The 18,328-nt window shown below is 34.6% G+C and overlaps 3 protein-coding genes across 5 annotated transcripts; all 3 read right to left on the reverse strand.

Moving 5' to 3' along the window:
* Positions 1-837: 837 nt before the first annotated feature.
* LOC139866746 (uncharacterized) lies at positions 838-5,167 on the reverse strand. 3 transcript variants are annotated; one of them, XM_071855037.1, is made up of 8 exons: positions 4,895-5,167; positions 3,374-3,615; positions 2,773-3,054; positions 2,361-2,453; positions 2,142-2,226; positions 1,465-2,032; positions 1,133-1,189; positions 838-1,044 (listed from the first exon to the last, which is right to left on the reverse strand). In XM_071855037.1, the coding sequence occupies exons 3-6, from the start codon at positions 2,841-2,843 to the stop codon at positions 1,580-1,582; spliced, it is 702 nt and encodes a 233-aa protein (XP_071711138.1). In that variant the 5' UTR covers positions 2,844-3,054; positions 3,374-3,615; positions 4,895-5,167; the 3' UTR covers positions 838-1,044; positions 1,133-1,189; positions 1,465-1,579. The 3 variants fall into 3 exon arrangements, with proteins under 3 accessions (XP_071711138.1, XP_071711139.1, XP_071711140.1); XM_071855038.1 differs by having other exon boundaries at positions 1,133-1,343; XM_071855039.1 differs by having other exon boundaries at positions 840-1,044; positions 2,142-2,199; positions 4,895-5,163.
* A 4,198-nt stretch (positions 5,168-9,365) lies between these two features.
* On the reverse strand, positions 9,366-14,778 carry LOC139868899 (histone deacetylase 14, chloroplastic-like). Its single transcript, XM_071857237.1, has 9 exons — positions 14,640-14,778; positions 13,466-13,596; positions 13,262-13,336; positions 13,062-13,163; positions 12,524-12,613; positions 12,353-12,409; positions 11,988-12,239; positions 10,077-10,252; positions 9,366-9,865 (listed from the first exon to the last, which is right to left on the reverse strand). Exons 1-9 carry the CDS (start codon positions 14,680-14,682, stop codon positions 9,559-9,561), a joined length of 1,233 nt encoding a protein of 410 aa, XP_071713338.1. The 5' UTR covers positions 14,683-14,778; the 3' UTR covers positions 9,366-9,558.
* Positions 14,779-16,138: 1,360 nt separating this feature from the next.
* On the reverse strand, positions 16,139-18,225 carry LOC139868900 (histone deacetylase 14, chloroplastic-like). The gene is made up of 4 exons (XM_071857238.1): positions 18,108-18,225; positions 16,804-16,931; positions 16,540-16,697; positions 16,139-16,445 (listed from the first exon to the last, which is right to left on the reverse strand). Exons 1-4 carry the CDS (start codon positions 18,223-18,225, stop codon positions 16,139-16,141), a joined length of 711 nt encoding a protein of 236 aa, XP_071713339.1.
* Positions 18,226-18,328: the final 103 nt, after the last annotated feature.

The raw sequence follows: 18,328 nt of genomic DNA on the forward strand, positions 1-18,328 counted from the left end.
CAAGCAAATTGTCTTGTATGTTCACTGCGAGAGTTATTCTACACGTACAGGATGTTCCCTGATTTCTTGACTGTTCAGATGTCGTTTCTTATCGAAGATAACAATTAGCTGTTACACTTTTCCCGAATTTGGTATTTTGGCATGTTTGTAGGACAATCAGCTGTTAGACATTTACGCGCGTGATCATTACAATTACAATACTTAGCAAACAAAGACGTTTAAACACGCTTTAAGACTTGGTCAGTGAATTATTATTAATATAGTTTATACGTATATCAATGAATTGCCTTCACTACAACGAAATGTGTAATTTGCAACGGATTTTACAACTGTTTCTGACGTTTAAAATGGTAACAAATTAAATTGTTGACACTTCCTATATGCGTGAAGAATATGAGTGTCAAAAAACTTCATAAACTTCTAACGCTTGTTGTGGAGAAACAACTACCGTCTCACGCGCATACATGTTAACGAATGATTATTTTTTGACACTTATGTATGTCACAATTATTTTATTTTTTGACGCCTATGGATGTTAAGAATACTACAGTTTTTAACACTCAAACTTGTCAAAGATATTTTACTTTTTGACACGTAAACTTGTCAACAATATTCCACTTTTTGACACTTAAACTTGTCAACAATATTCCACTTCTTGACATTTATATTTGTCTAGGATAATCTACTTTAATACACTAACGCTTGTCAAGGCTATATAGTTTTTGACACTTGTATTTGTCTAGTTTTTGACACTTCTTTAGAAAGAACTACATTTTGACCAATAGATTTGTAAATATATAATGAAAAAGCACACCATCATCTATTTCAATTCCTAAATTCATTACAAACATATATAATGAAAACAGATCAATTCCATTTCCAATCACAAATCTCCAAAGTGATGCTACATCACAAACATAACCTAATAACAAGCAACACAACAATCTTAAAATCTACAATCACAAAATCTTCTCTACAAAAGTATCATCAACTAAACTACATGTTTATACCATCCTTTATCATAAAAATGACATCATTGCTGAACTGCAGTACCTGCAACAGAAAAATAAATATACTAAAATCGCCAAACAACTGTTTTTAGTAGAATAATCAGATAAGGATGAGGTGTTACCTCAAAGTTTCTAGCTATTCTAGCAGAGTAGTTATTGAAGTCTCTAATTGAACGTGACTGCAAAGAGATGTTTAGGTTAGTAATTACAAAATCTGTATCTTCGACCCATTTTCCTAATAGCTAAACGGACCCATTTTGAGATAAAATGTAACCCAAATTGACCCCAATAAGATGGGTCAAACTTGCCAGCTCTAACACGCAGGATGCATGGCTGCACCTTGTATATAAACAACCATACTTGCTTAATCTCAAACCAAAAGTCCACATTGATAAATATGAACCGGGTAATCAAAATAGTTAAACAAACACAATAGTAGTTGACTTTTACTCACCTTTTGCATATGATTAATGTGGACCATTCGTATGCATTGCACCTCACTAGGACTGAAAAACACAATATATCGAGTGAACAACCTGTGTTTAGCTTTAAAAATATACTTATAAGGCTTAAGAGATAACTTCTGTTGCATGAGGTGATGTAAAGAACATATCTCCTGATGTAGAACCATTACATACGCCTTGAAAAGCACTTCTAAACAGCCTAAGCTCTCCGGTACACTCATCAACTTTACGTTCCATAATCCTCATTTGTACATTTTGAACTTCAATCATCTTACTTTGCATTTCAATTTGTTTATTCTGAGAATTCACTTTCTCCAATAGAAAACGGTTTTCTTTCGTGACAACGTCACCTCTCAATTTTCTCAAATCACACCCAAATTTAGTCACTTGTGATTTCGTTACTCCAGCTCCATGAAAATGGGCCCGTCCAGGCTTATTTGGACCCATAAGTTCCGTCATCACATCTCTTGCAATGTCTGTCTGTTTTTCAAGATTCATTGGTTCAGAATTATCTGCCAAGACTTTCACTCTTTTTAAAACTTCATCTCTTGCTTTTTCCTAATATTTCCAGTTTCAAAGAACAAAGATGTATAGTAAATAATATAACTCATCTTAGGTGTATAACTAGATATTGCTAAAATCTTAAACAATAATATACTTTACATACCATAAGCTCTCTCGACATGTCTGTAACATAAGACCCATCTTTCTTTTCATAAGCAAGTCTAAAAAACTCAACATCATTAGGATCTCTATTGTGCATCAATTTTTGTGGATCAAACAAAAATTGGTCAAGTAAAGTATATTGGTATTTTCACCAGTAGTCTAAAAAACTCAACAGTAGTGTGATTACAAAAATTGGTGCTTACAAAAATTGGTAACTTACAAATTCATCTCTCTTCCGTGCGTAGCTACAACCACCAGTAGTGTGATTATGAATTTGTTCCGCTCTTGCTCTCTTCCCACGAAGTGATAGTTCCTAAAGTACATTTGAAAACAGTCGATTAAGAAAATAAACAGGTCATTTGAGGTGATATTCTTCACCTATTCGATTAAGAATGTATCATTTGGGTCAAGTAAAAAATAACAGAAATGGAATCAATTTAATGTGTGTTATCTCCTAAATAATTCCTAGATGCACTGAGGACTCAAAATTTTATGTTAACTTCATTATCAAGACCAAATAAATTAGAGAGAACATTAAAAAAAATCAACAAAACCAAAGCACACACACAAGCATACATGCACAAGACTATATGTTTCAATTTTAAAACTCCAACCCAGTTATCTTTTCATACCTTTGTAGTTTGTAATCGAAGATGTGTTTTATACAAATTCCATTGAGAATCCGTAAAGTTAGGTGGCGCATTAATCAAGTCAAGCCCATCCAAAAGCTCATCGTGTGTATATACTCTTTCTTGTGCAACCTCATCACCCATGTAATATCGTCTATTTAGTTCTTCAGTAACTGATTTAAACAACTTTCCCTTTAGAGTGTGCTTTATGCTTCTAAATGCGCGATCCCAAATAGAAAACAGAACTTTGTCCATATTTTCACTTTGAGGTAAACTAAATCTCCACTGAAAAAACAAAAATCAATAACAATAACATCAATAAACAACCATGTACAACTTTAAATAAAAAAAACCTGCAGCTGCAGGTTTTTATATAATTTTTAAACTTTAACTTGGTCCTGATAAAAAACTTTTGCTATAATGATTAGAAGAACTTATTTTCTTCTTATGAAGTAGCAACCTGACTCGACTAAAAGTTCTAGATATCGCATTTAACCATGGTTAGTTGTGTTTTATAACAGCTCAGATTGTGCTCTGCACATCGTATCATATTTATATAGAGGAAATCCCAAATAGATAACCTTATAATAGTTAAATATATTACCCGAAGTTCTTCTAGAAGTCTAACACCACAAGCTATTTTGCATTCTCGCCAGTCTCTAGCACTGGGGAGACCCGTGTTCGGTTGCTGGAGAAGATAGGTGATGAACCTAGTACACAAACCTCCAGCAGCTTTAATTGGTTGATCAAGATTATTTACATGAACGAGAATCTTTTCCCCTGGATTAAGCAAATGCACATCCTTGGTTCTCATCTTTACGACCCTAATTACATTTCCTTGCTCATCTATAAGATTTTAGAGATCTCATTAGAAGGAAATAACACAAATATTTAATAGCTACCATATACATTCAATTTACCCAATACAACATACAATCATTAGGACATGCATCGATTTTCTCATAACCAAGCCCTAGATCTTTGGTTAATTTATTAGCTTCGCTCACAGATGATGGTATTGAAGTAAGATGAGGAAATGTGTTTTTTAAAAGCTCTAGTAACATACCAAAAGCCTTGTCGGATATGCCATTGATACATTTGATATGAAACAAGTGTAATGTAAAGGATAAGTTAGAATACTTGCAACCAGGATATAGTTCCTTGTCACATTCTTCTAATAGCTTTTTATATGTATCATCCTTAACACAGTGATCAGAATTTTGGTCATTTTGGTCAGGTTCACTAATATCCCCATCAAAGGTTGAATTCATTTCTTGTTCATTTTCAAAAGGCATAGAACTTACACCTTGGACATCGTGAATTAAACCTCTTATGTCATCTTGACCAAAAGACGTTTCTTGAACAATACTAGAATGAGACAGTAATGAAGGTACTACATGTTCCCCATGAAAAGTCCATGTTCTGTATCCCGGTAAAAATCCATAACGTAATATGTGAGCATGAACAGTTTCAACACATAACCATTTAGAATTACAACATTTACGACATGGACAGATAATGTTTCCTCTAATAGAGTTAGCGCGAGCAAAATCAATAAATTTCGAAACTCCTTCTATGAAAGGTTTACTTTTTATTTGAGCTTGAATCCAACTTTTGTCCATGAATTCACTTTAATTGCCTGAAGAGGTTTAAACAATATTACACTTCTCTAAATTTACCATTCAAGTTCCTAAATCAAAAATCCAAAACATAAATGTAATCAATCAGTGTCTTAAATTCAGTCATTAAAAGGCAGCATACATTATATAAATAAAATACCAGTGGTAGGCACAACTTCAAAGTGAGGCACAACTTCAAAGTGCCTACTAGGATCTGAATGATCAAACTTAAGAAGACCATCAGATTGGTGGAAAACCCTAACCTAGCTAAATGATACATGTATTTCAATTCCATAGATCTAATTGATGAGTGATTATACTGCGTGAACACAACTTTATAGAGACGAGATCAAATACATGTATTTCGATTCCAGCTTTTCAATATCAAGTTAAAAACCCTAACCTAGCTAAATGATTAAAAGAGCGAACTAAAAATCATTATCTGAATAATTGATGCAATTAACTCATGAAACCTTATATAATCATGTTGAAACGATGAAACTAACCTGCAAATGGAATGAATCGGTGACTGAACAATAGTCGTATGAAATAGGGAACCTTCGTACTATATGCGTATAAAGTACTCCGTATGAACCTGAAATTCTGGTGCGTAAATCAATTTGAAATCATTGAATTCCTTGATTTGGTGTGTAAAGAATGAACAAGTAGGAACATGGTGCGTAATTCAATTTGAAATCACTGAATTCCTTGATCTGATGTGTAGAGAATGAACAAGTAGGTAGCTGATGCGTGTGAAATCCCTAATTTTATTTTCCTATCACGTACCCAAACTAAAATAGGTGGACTACATTTGTTTTGACTTTTCAATTCTTGACACTTGTGGATATTAAATTTATTTTTTCTTATTTTAACTCTTTTAGTGTTAAAAGTTTATTTCCTTTATGGCGGATTGAAATGTTGAAAAGTTGTTGACACTTATATTTGTCCAAAGTATCTCCATAATTTTTTAACCGATATGAGTGTCAAAAACTCAAATATTTTTAACGCTTCCATCAAATGTTAAAAAATAAGCGTGGAAAAATTGGCATTTTTTGTAGTGCTTATAATTGCCGTGTACTATATCCCATATTAATAACTCCCAACCACTTTCGCGATAACAAATACGACAATGATATTCAAGACAACACAATGTAACAAAATATATTTTCATTCATAGATCATAGGGCAAGGCGCGTACAAGTTACATTGAATAAAAATTACTTCAGCACCTACTATATGTTCGACATCCACATTGGGATCCTGAGATAGCTCTATTAAACGTGGAATGATAATATTCTCCAACTCCTTGGCAGCACTCTTTCACTTTTATGTGGCGTCAGGCGAAATGTGCTTCGCAATAACGGGATTGAGGTTGGGGAACCTCGATATGCTTCTTGATGACCTCCCAAAGTTTGATCCTTTCGGTCGCCCGGACAACCACCACGGCCTTACCAAAAATACCTTTCATGTACTTCGAATTACAAGCATGAGAAACAAGCTCGAAGAGGCCACTTTTTAGCACGCCGTATTAGCGCTCCGTGGTGGCCCACGATTCCTCAACCTTGGCCAGTTGAGAAGCATGCTCCTGAGTTGCCTTGCAAAGGTTGATGTTATTGGCCCTGAGCAGCTCCTCACCAACACGAAGCTCTTCATTCCTTACCTTGACGACATTAAGCTTTGAAATCAGAGCCTCCTTCTTAGATACGGCTGAAGCGACCGTAGCCTCAGCATCAGCTTACGCTTTTTGCGCCACCTCAAGTTGGTCCCTAAGCGCATTTAACCTATCATGCGCCTCACGCACACATAATGTCTACTGCCCAGAACTGCTTTCCCCAATCAGCGCGGCGTGCTTGTCCTTAATCCGCTGGAATTCGCGTATAAAAGTTAGCAAGGACATTTGAATGTCTGAGCGCAACTCCACCTCCGAAGCCATGTCAAAACTGAACTGCAATTCAAGACAAGAAGTTAAACTGCGAAGCAGCAGCATCATCAGGCATGTCCAAAAATTCCCTAACAAAACTAACAAAACTGAACTGCAAAATATTGTTAGCGTGAAACAGAGAGTTAGGAGACCGGTTCTGCTCACCGTCACCTTCAGTATCCTCCAATGTTGTAAAAAGACAAAGATATAATTAATACTTCAGTGTTAGTCCCATGGGGTGGAGACCACGGCATCCCCGTCGTTGGTCTGACCGTCGCCATCAACGTTAATATCCTCGTCATCAGGGGGTTACCCCACGTAGCAGTGGCACCGTCGCCATCATTATTAGGGGGAACGTCCCCTTTAACAAAGGCACCACCGTCAGCGTTAGTGTCCTCTACCTGCTCCACAATGATCTCGTCGAGATCCTCCCCACCTAAGAAATCATCAATTCGCATAACTGCAAAGTAAACACAAGCTAAGTTTAGCGCAACAAACTTTCATATATAAAGAAATGACATGTAATGACACGCTCCCATGCATACTCGCACCATTCCGCCTCAGAACTTGTGCAACACGAGGATGCGCAGAAACACGGCCAATCCTAAGAATGTCATTGGTATTTGTGAGAATGACAATGTGGCGGTTTGCGCAGAGGTTAAACATGTCATCCTCAGCAGGCGTCATTTTAGGCTTCTTATTCATTTTCTTGGTCACACCAGAGTGCAATTCACGCGCTTTAGCGCGAGAATTAGGAATGGTGGAATTATCCATAAAAAGAATGAGTTTTTCCACTTCTCGCGCACACCATCCATTGTGGTGGCCACGAATTTTGCTCGCTCCCCTGAAAGAAACCAACTCTAATGGTGCGCATTATAGGTGAAATTTGTTTTGCATAAGTTGAGGGTTGGAAAAAACTCGTGGGCATGACACCACATTTCAAAGTAAGAAATACGGCAAGCACTCTATGAGTGCAACTGCCCATCGCCTATAATGTAGTGATCAACGACCAATAAGAAGAAATGTGTGGAAGGGTAACGCACATTCCCAAGCTCCATAACATTTTCGTAACCCGCAATTTTGTTCTGTGGAGGCTCGTTGACGCCCTGACTAGGGCGAGGCGTTGTGGGATTTATCGCACTTCTTGGGGGATACTAGGTACGATTGTACAAATGCCCCTAATGTCTTTATCAGTAATGATGGAAGGAATGTCCTCAAAATTTTCACTCACGGCGATGGAAGTAGAGACAGCCATTGTTTTAAAAGATGAAGAACAATGGAAAAAGTAGATAAACAATAAATTACAAATAAAAAGAGAGCAAACGCCAACCTGAAGATGTGTTAAAAGTGATCTAAACTGAATTCGACGAAAGAAATATAGCACCGAAGATATGCTAAAGGGAAGTGTATGTTAATTTTCAAATGGTAAAAAAAAAAAAAAAATAAAAAAAAAAAAAAAAAATTTGAAGGAGGCTATGGGGTATTTGTAAGGGAAAAGATTTCAAAATGGCTTGTTGGAGAAGTTAAGAACGGAGGTTAAAGTAGCGGGATCATCACAATCACACATATGTCGTAAATATGAAGGAGAGAAATTCAAAAGTGGGCAATGATTGGAAAGGTGACGGTTGAGTTGACGGTTCACCGTCTATTCACGCTGACAATACGTCGAAAAAGTTACCTCGCATTAAATGCTAGCCACCATTTACGCTAATTTTCTTTATCTTTTTATCTTTTTTCTATCCATGATTTCTTTGTTTACCCTTGTTTTCAGATATTTATGTGGAACTTTAGTTGAGTTCGACACCATGCGCAATACTTTCGCATAATATCGAACTGGAGGACTTAATGATACGTATACTCGCATGCTTCGTATTACGCATCACATGTGCTAGGCACGTGTGCATCAATGGATAGTCAATGGTTTATCCAATAGAAGTACAACTATGTTATCAGTGCCCATACCATGATGGCGCGCCATATGCAGAAAATCTCTAACATCGCTGGCATAGCCAACAACAGACATGCGCTGACATAAAAGCTGAACCAAGGGTAGTAGTGGTAGTTTGACCTAAAGTAGTTCGTTTCGCCAAATGAACAATTAACATTTGTTGGACGCAAGTTTGTTCCAACATGGGTATCCATCAATGTATAACCTCAACACATCAATAATCTTTTTCACCCATGATTAGTAACCATGCACCATTTCATTAATCCGTTAGCTTGACACTACTAGAAAATCTGGAATTAGCTACGGCTTTGCAACGACCTATAATTCCGTCCCTACATACCGATGATTTTCCGACAACTTTTAAACGAACACATAAAAAATTAATTTAACACACATTTGCAACGGTTTAAACGGGTTAACTACGGTAACTCGTCCTTCAGTAAGCTTACCCTAAATATAACTTTTGCGACAGAATCTCGACAGATTAGCTACGTCCATAAATCCGTCCCTGAATATAATGTTTTATGATGGATTTACGACTGCCTTTTATAAAATATAAGGTCGTTTCTAATTCGACGGATTTCAAATTAGAAATACGGGTTACCAATTAACTTTGAGCATTAGTTTGTGTACCAGTTGTACTGTGTGTTTCCATTACACTATGTCTCATTACACGATGTCTCTGTATACCACTATCCTTAAACAAAGATCCATCAAAACAGTTCCAAGAACCGCCCACCCCTCTTATTACGAGTTATAACTTACAACAATAAATATGAGGTAACAATACATATGAGATTATGAGGTGAAGGCGTAAGTTTTACTTGGTAAATATAATGCAAGTGCTTAATCCTTTCAATGGATTGTATAATATTAAATCAATGAATGGTTTATACATATAAAATTATATCCGGGTTTAAATCTTTTGAGCAAACAGTGCAATGACCTCGTCAAACGCAATTCGCACTGCAATATCACCAGAAGCTTTTGGTAACGGCAGTATTTTTGATAAATTTATTATCAACTTATTTAACTTTATAAGGATACAAAAATAAAAAATTACTGTATTATTTTTCAATTTATCAACTAATTTGAAATTATAAGCGTACAAAAACAAATATAAAGTCCTAACCAAATAACCAATGCCTACTCTACAAAACTGTATATACCACCATATATCCCAAACAAAGCTCCATCAAACAAAACACTCCCCAAGAACAAATCACCGGTCCATGTGAACCGGTTATAACTTACTACGTAGTACAATACAAACGATGTAAAGGACCTGATTTTTATATTTATTAAATAGAATGCAAGTGCTTGGTCCGTTGAATGGCTTGTTTAACCTTATTAATTGGTTCATCGTGCAAGAAGAATGCATACTTTTTCTCAAACTCAGGTGCCATGCTCTGTTCCCCAACAAAAGCACGGAAAGATTCCGCAACTGAAAACGAAACAACTCCCTCGCTCTCTCCTCCTTCCAAAAAAAACACGCATCGTCCACCACACAAATCTTTCGCAAGCTGCTTAATCCCTGACGCTAGCGTAAAATATGTTCCGGTTGTCAGCTGAAAGCTGCCCGTTGGATCCACTACATGTCCATCATATCTAACCAACAAAAAATTAAAAATTATGTACAAACACATGTTGATAATACATACATACATACATACATACATACATACATATATATATATATATATATATATATATATATATATATATATATATATATATATATATATATATATATATATATATATATATATATATATATATATATATATATACATGTGTAATGTAAATGAGAGAATATTACCCTGCTGATACAATAATTATATCTGGTTTAAATTTTTGGGCACACGGTACAATGACCTCGTCAAACACACTTTGCATTGCGATATCACCGGAACCTTCTGGTAATGGCAAATTAAGTGTTGCCCCTTCACCACGACCGGACCCAGTGTCATCAAACTTGCCATGATACCCCTCATCCTGAAGCCAATATTAAGTATTAAGATGCTATATTAACAAATGTCTAAGCGTTGAAAAACAGGTGAAGTAACGTAATATATATAAATGCCAGTTATTTACCCAAGCCACGAGAATTGCACTTATAACAAATGTATATGCGTTCACCTATTTGGATTATATGTTAACATTCACTTATTTACAATAGACGAAACTACAAATCCCAAAATAAAGGTTGAGTTTATGTAACACCTCGAAACAAGAAGTCATTTGTGAGGAAGTAATGATACAGCTTGGTATTGTTTAAAAAACTTGAGCAATGAATGTTTCCTCCTAATTTTATCGTAACAAATAAAATAGTAACACATGGTGACACCAACAAAATCAAGGGGTTGAGAGAATCAGCAATTTATCGATTAGGAGGAATCGAAGATGTTTCGATGAGAAAAACACAACACTTTCGTACACGTACACGTATATACAGAGAGGAGAGAGGAGGGAAGGTTCAAACAAGAACCACAAAAAAGGCGAGAACCAGTTCTCTTTTGAACTTTTGACTCATACATGCACATATATGTATGTACATATATGTATGTATATATATATATATATATATATATATATATATATAGTGGTAGAATCAAGAGGGAAGTAACCAATCGGGAGGAAGCGGGGGGAAGCAAAAACCTTTTTCTTTTTTTCGTTTTTTGAAAAAACCTTGTTCACGAACATTATAGATGGGATGAAAATATGAACATTTAGTAGAGACACTTTGTGATAAATGTTTTTATTTTGGCGGGAAAACGCTCGAAGAAGTAATATATAACAATTATCGTGTTTTTCGAGCGTATGTTGAGGTTTTAGCTATTGGGGTTTAGATATTAGGGTTTAGATATTAGGGTTTATAGGGTTTAGATATTAGGGTTTAGAAATTTAGGGTTTAGGGTTTAGATTTAGGGTTTAGATTGAGTTTTTAACACGAACGGTAAACCCTAAACCCTAAATCGGGCTAAATTTTACTTCACAAAACATGGAAAAAAAACGTTCATATTCTTCACGAACAATATTATCTTGAATGTTATTTTTGTCGATCGTTTTCCCGCCTAAATAATAACATTCATCACGAAGTGTCTCTTCTAAATGTTTCGTGTGATCTTGATGCCGGAAAAAAAAATTCCAAAAAAAACGGAAATTTTTTTTTTTTCCTTCTCCCGCTTGGTTACTTCCCCATTGATCCTGCCCCTATATATATATATATATATATATATATATATATATATATATATATATATATATATATATATAAAATAGTAAAAATTTGATAAGTTTTGGTAAGGTATGGAATTTTATCTAATGTGGAAATAATGAAATTGAATTAAGATCATAATGTAGTAACTTCAAGATATCTATTAGTGTGGATGGCATCGGGCCGGGTTTAGGTAATCCCTGACCCGAACCCGATTAAAAAAAAAACACGTTCCAAACCCGGACCCGGACCCACCGGGTCCCCATTTAGTTACTAAGTAGCGGGTAAACAAGTTTCCCCACGGTATCCAGGTCCCCGTTTACTTACGAACTATCGGGTAAACGGGTTTTCTCACGGATATTCAAGTCTTTTTCGGGTATACGGCCGAGTAATCGTGTATACGGTCATGGGCTAAGGAGTATAACTTGATTATGCTGGATATTGGGATAAAGTGATTTCATATCACTGGATTTATTTTGGGAAGAGTAACTAAATGAAAGTTTTTTTACTTACCCAATGAGTTGAAAGAACAAATATGTCCGGGTCATCATAGAACGCATCATTAGTGTGAGACAAGTAATGGACATCAAAATCGATAATCAACACACGATTTAGTCCATGGACACGTTGAGCATATCGTGCTGCAATACCAGCATTCTCAAAATAACAGCATCCCCCGGATTCGGTTCGAAGTACATGATGCATAGGAGGTGGCATTAGGGCAAATCCAACTGGACAGTTCTCATTGATTTTTGAAGCCGCCACCTACAATTCCATCAATACAAAAACCTTCAATTATTTAATTTTATTTACACAATAATAACTCATAAATAACCAGAACCTAATCATAAACAAGTCATGATTTAGGCCATACTTACCGCAAAGTCAACCAAAGATAGGCCTGATCCCGCAGCAGCCAACGAAACCTCATAGGACTGCATCATCATTAATTTCAATATCTCAAAAAACATTATATACATATACATATAAATATATAAATGATAAACCTAGTTATCCATAAAATGCAGATTTGCATAAAAGTTTCTTACCGTGGCAGTGACGTATTGAAATCCTTGCATTGCAAAAGTTAAATCGCTCGATTTTGGTTTTGGTTTTCCAGACTTAGCATCTTCCACAAACTATATATAAAAAAGATTTATCAATACATAAGCCCATTAAGTAGAAAAGGTGGCATCGATCTCATTATATAATTGATCCGAATCCAAATATGTACAAAAGCATTTAGAAGCGCATAATTATTATAAAATGTAAATTAGTCTTTTAACATGACTTAACAGCCATCAACCTTTTAATCTTAATGTAACGAACACGAGCATAGGAAAAAAAGTTACCATGAGGACAAGAGGCGTAATTATGGGAGTTTGGGGACATCTATTGAGAATATAGACGTTTTAATGGGAATTAAAAGTACCAAAACAGCTACCTTATAATAGATGAAAGAAAAAGAATAACTACTCAACCGTAATTTGACACTAAACTTGGAGAGAAAAAAAATACCAACTATGTAGTTTATCTTTAGCAACTACAAATCAATTTTTTTTTGTTCATGTCATGAAAATGTATTACCTTCTTGAGAATTGAAAGATAATTGGAGTAATGCACACTTTGTATATCTTTCAATGTAGCTTTTCTAGAACTATTAAGTTGAACGATTTCAGATCCTCGAAACTGCAAAAATAAATTAGAGCCCGGTTCAATAAAAACGAGAAGTTATTTAATCACAATGACAATCAATGTAGCATACCAATACCAAATGTTGTAATCACCTCTGGAGTGAGTTTTGCTTTTTCAAGAGCACTCAAAATAGATGGAAGTCTTGTATTGTGTTCTACGTACAGCTCCTGAAAATGGAAAACATTATATCATTTGTACACAAATAATTGATAATTGATTTTATGTTATTATAAAAATCAAGCATTAGATCAGAAATATGTTGAGCAGGGGAAGGATAATATAATGCAAGATTGAACCTTTTTATGATCCATAGGAGGAGCTATATTATAAACAACTTTTGGTATATCCTCATATGTCTTGCCACCTACTACTAGTTTAGAAGAGGCTGCCGAATAATTTGTCCTTGCGGACAGAAATAACCGACTACCTGCAGCAAAACAGTGAAAATTATAATTAATTAATATAATATATTTATAAGAAAACAGATAATAATTCAGTTTGAGTGTTTACATACAAAAGGAGCCTGATTCTTAACCATTCTTACTTGCCTGGTGTCTATCGCTAAAAACATAAATACCATCTTTCAACAATATGATATATGATATATATATATATACATATAACATGTACAAATACATACATATACATATACAGTGCTGTAAAAAACGGCCGAGACGGGCGTCGCAATGGTTTTACCATGCTACCGTCGCAACGGACCTAGAAACGGTTAAAAAAAGGGTCAACGCTTCAAAAAAGGTCAACAATGCCAAAAAGACGGTCAACAACGGCCGAGACAGGGTCAAGACGGCTGTTGACCAACGTTGACTTTTTAAATAAATTTTAAAAATAAACTTTTTAAACATAAATATAAATATTTCAAATTAAAGACAAATATCAATCAATATTTACTTTAAAATATTTATGTTTAAAATATTTATGTTTGAAATGTACATAAAAAGTCAACGTTGGTCAACATCCGTCTCGACCCCTTTTTTCCGTTGCGACGTTTTAAGGTCCCGTGGGCTTTTTAGTACACACCTAACATTATCATTGATTAGTTGAATCCTTCCCTAAAAAGAGCAGTCAAAAGCCCGTCATTTGATCAAAAACTAGAGAAAGTGAGATCGAATCTTATCCAAGTTATTAAAGATGTATGCTTTAGGAGTTCATAGTTGAAAGAAGAGGGCTTTCTTTTGTTAACTAAAAATATTGTAGCACAAAACCAAGGATTTGGTACCTCTACCTCTACCTCTACCTCTACCTTAAGGGTTTGTTTTAGGCGTTAAGCAGACGTTGCACTAATATATGACACACAAACACACAATTGTTGCTATTAAACCCAACCTTAATAAAATAAGCAAAATAACAGTAAAATAGCTCAGACTCAGCAAAAGCAACAAACTCGTTTTTTTCAAAGGTCGTAATGAAAAAGTACAAAAGAAGAATTACAGAGCAGCAAAGAGCATTCACCTGATCGAATTTTATGATAATGATGACGATGAAGATTTTTCATATTCGTCTCGCTATGGCACAGCACAAACGGAGCTAGGGTTCCGATCAGATAATTTTAGGGGTAAAATCATATGGCGGTGTACTTTTTATTTATATTATTAATCATTATTATTACTCCGTATTATGTATAAAATTTTAAGTATACATACTCCGTATAAAATTTTAATCCGTAAGTTATTTTTTCAAAGCGAGTCAACAGTTTGTCTCTTTAATTTTCATTCCCATTTTTTTAGTTACACTACTTGTCTTCTCTTAATTATATACGGTATTTTTTTTAACGACTATATCGACATCGAAAGTTTTCATTTGTCACTTACACACTCAAGTCAAGCTACGGAGTATTGTTTTTTAGAACAGCTAAACTTTTTTATACATAAACCACTAACAATAAGCTAAAAGAAGATTAGAAAAGAGACATTAACTAATTTGACTAGCTAACATCTACTCTATCAAGTGTACAAATCTAAGTGAAAGAAGTAAGGCGAATACAATTAAAAATAAGACTTCTCTTCATTGGATATTAAAAAGAACATTGTTCCTATAGAGTATTATCTATGCATATATCTTTGGTTTGTCTAATTTCATTTCCATCCCTCAACTTTTTAGTTACACTACTTGTCTTCTCCTAATTATATACAGTATTATCCATACATCTTATTCAACTATGTGACAATAGTAATGACTAATTTATTAAGATCTGAACATACATGCACTCATAGAATTCTCTAATAAATTTTATGAGTAGATCAAACATACTATGCACCCATTTAATTTAATTATACTTTTTGATTTTTATCTTTTATAATTATAATAAAATATTTTCTAGAATTTTCGTTAACGTTCATGAATGGACATTTTAAGCACCTTAACACAATAACAACATCCTTTACATAACGGTAAGGGTTATGCTTAAGAAATTTAGATATACAAAGAGTGCTTGTACATTGTTTATAACTAGTCACTCTCTACAAATAATCTCTGATGTACAAGCTTTTTACAAAACTATAAATCTTATTCATAGAATCATAGCCCTTATGATTATCCATAGAAAAATCCTATTTTTTTAATGCAATTACTTGATCGATTTCAAGGTTTCCTCCCGGGCAGCGATGGAGGCGGGGTTATTATCGCTGCATCGGCATAGTCGAAACGGTAGATGATCGCAACGGGTGGTTTAGTCCCCCTCTGGCGATCCCAATCGCTGTTAAAAAAAAAAAAAATTAAACACAAATCGAAACACATTGAAGCACATAACACAACAGATACTCATCCTCAACAATATAGTCACCATACACCAAAACACTTTTTTAGCTTCTAACTCTCCAGTTTTAGTTTTCAAAAATACAGATCCAACAAAACCTTTTGTTAGGAGACATCTAATGCACTTGTTTGTTTGTTTAAACTGACTGACAGAAAATGCACTTATTTGTTAGAGTTAACAAGAACACGACTAGTTGTTAAAGAGAATGCAAGTTCTTGACCAGTTGAATTGCTTGTTTAATCTGAGTAGACGGTTCATCCTTGAACCAGTTACCGAACTTTTTCTCACATTTGTCTGGCATGCTCGGTTCCCCAATAAAAGCACGAAAAGATTCTTCAATACAAAACTTAAGAGTATCAGTATACGATCCCCTTTCCAAGAAGAAAACGGATTGACCACCGCACAAATCTTTTGCCAGCTGCTTAATTCCATATGCTAACATGTAAGACATTTTGGTTGTCATTTGCCACATGCTTGTTGACTCCATAATATGTCCATTGTATCTGAACAATATACATAATAAACATAAACAAATATAATGAAGATTATTATTTGTGTGGGGGGTTAGTTAGATAAAATACAAGAATTATATCCGGCTTAAATCTTTGTGCACAAGGTACAATCACTTCATCAAATGCAGTTCGCATTGCGACATCACCAGATAGTTGTGGTAATGGGAGATTAAGTGTTGCACCTTCCCCATTCCCACTTCCGATATCATCAAACTTGCCCGTATCAACAGGGTAGTATCTGTCCTAAATTATTAACATATATATTGAGAGATATGAATATGAATATTGAGAACATAATCATACGTATTTAATTTAATTATATATGATGTTTTCTTCGTTTGTAGCTTACTTGGTGAGTTGATAGATAGAACACCTCCGTGTCATCATAAAACGCATCACTAGTTCCATTCCCATGATGCGCATCAAAATCGATAATGAAAACACGTTTTAGTCCATGAGTGCATTGAGCGTATCGAGCTGCAATAGATACATTATTAAAAATGCAACCTCCCATGGCCCCATCTCGAAAAGATCTTAATATTACAAATTTCTTTTAACATATGTATTCATATTCATATTTATGTTTCTTTTTTACATAATATAATATATAGCATTCCTTTTTTTTTTTTTTTTTTTTTTACAGAATATCGAAGAACTCTTAATTCATCATCATCCTTTGGTGACTACAGCTAATCGTCCCATTGTAAGTGCTCGTTTGAAACAAATTGAACAAGATTCTAAAGTTGGTGTGCTCCTGCTTGCTGAGTTAGCCACCAACAAATAGCTAATAGGTTGTGTAGCGGTTGATCTAAACAAGAATTATTATGATGAAATTTGCTCGTTTTTGTTTTTTTTAACACAGCATAATTAAATTTAAAAAGTAAAAAAAAAAAACCATTATGCTACTTGATAGTTGTTTCAATTTTCAGGATAACAAAAGTTTTTTTAACATCAGCGCCGCAACCTATTTTTAGAGTATCACTGAACATCCATAAACTTTTGTTATCCAGCAAATTGAAACAACAACTATCAAGTAGCATAATGGTTTTTACTTTTTAAATTTAATTATGTTGTGTTAAAAAAAATATACCAAAAACGAGCAGATTTCATCATAATAATTCTTGTTTGGATCAACTGCTACACAACCCACTAGCTGTTTGTTGGTGGCTAACTCAGCAAGCAGGAGCACACCAACTTTAGAATCTAGTTCAATTTGTTTCTAACGAGCACTTACAATGGGACGATTAGCTGTAGTCATCAAAGGATGATGATGAATTAAGAGTTCTTCGATATTCTGTTAAAAAAAAAAAAAGGAATGCTATATATTTTTTCATCTATTGTTCATGTTTCGGGCAATAGTTCAAGTGCGGCAGTACGATACTTCGGACTGTTAATTAACTCGTTTGGTTTAACCTACTCGACAATTCTTGAAGTTCGGAAGGTGCGAGTCTATTAGCTGTATATTAGCTATAGGATTAAAGTCAACCTTATTATTTATGTCATTTATCTTGTAATATCATTTGATTTATTCTCTGTATCTATCCCAAAAATAAAGGGATGCTTATTACATAGAGATAGGGATACGTGTGTATATATACCGATCAAAGTTATGAAGGAATACACGAATTACAATTCTTTCATGGTATCAGTTACCTTCGATCTTCATCCTTCCTGCCTTATTTTTCTTTAAATATAATTCTTTACAACCTTTCACTCGTCTCTCCTTCAACACAAACCACCAAATATCACCATGTCTGATAATAAAATCCATCCTGCCTGCACCGTTACCAACATTCGAAACTCAATTCCCATCATCCTCGAGATGGAAAATGGCCTCTACGAATCTTGGTCAGAACTTTTCATGATTCACAGCC

Source organism: Rutidosis leptorrhynchoides, chromosome 9 (genome assembly GCF_046630445.1).
Source record: "Rutidosis leptorrhynchoides isolate AG116_Rl617_1_P2 chromosome 9, CSIRO_AGI_Rlap_v1, whole genome shotgun sequence".
NCBI classification, from domain to species: Eukaryota; Viridiplantae; Streptophyta; class Magnoliopsida; order Asterales; family Asteraceae; genus Rutidosis; species Rutidosis leptorrhynchoides.

Excerpts from the sequence above, each read along its gene's own strand:
- LOC139866746 (XM_071855037.1), bottom strand. The coding sequence starts at position 2,843 with ATGCGCCACCTAACTTTACGGATTCTCAATGGAATTTGTATAAAACAC. Across the intron at positions 2,227-2,360 it reads CACGGAAGAGAGATGAATTT|AGATCCTAATGATGTTGAGT; the intron begins GTAAGTTACCAA and ends GATGCACAATAG. Across the intron at positions 2,033-2,141 it reads ACATGTCGAGAGAGCTTATG|GAAAAAGCAAGAGATGAAGT; the intron begins GTATGTAAAGTA and ends TGGAAATATTAG.
- LOC139868899 (XM_071857237.1), bottom strand. The coding sequence starts at position 14,682 with ATGAAAAATCTTCATCGTCATCATTATCATAAAATTCGATCAG. Across the intron at positions 13,597-14,639 it reads TTATCATAAAATTCGATCAG|GTAGTCGGTTATTTCTGTCC; the intron begins GTGAATGCTCTT and ends GTTTTGCTGCAG. Across the intron at positions 9,866-10,076 it reads ATAATTATTGTATCAGCAGG|ATATGATGGACATGTAGTGG; the intron begins GTAATATTCTCT and ends TTTGTTGGTTAG.
- LOC139868900 (XM_071857238.1), bottom strand. The coding sequence starts at position 18,225 with ATGGATTTTATTATCAGACATGGTGATATTTGGTGGTTTGTGTTGAAG. Across the intron at positions 16,932-18,107 it reads AGGAAGGATGAAGATCGAAG|CTCGATACGCTCAATGCACT; the intron begins GTAACTGATACC and ends TATCTATTGCAG. Across the intron at positions 16,446-16,539 it reads CCTTGTGCACAAAGATTTAA|ATACAATGGACATATTATGG; the intron begins GCCGGATATAAT and ends TATATTGTTCAG.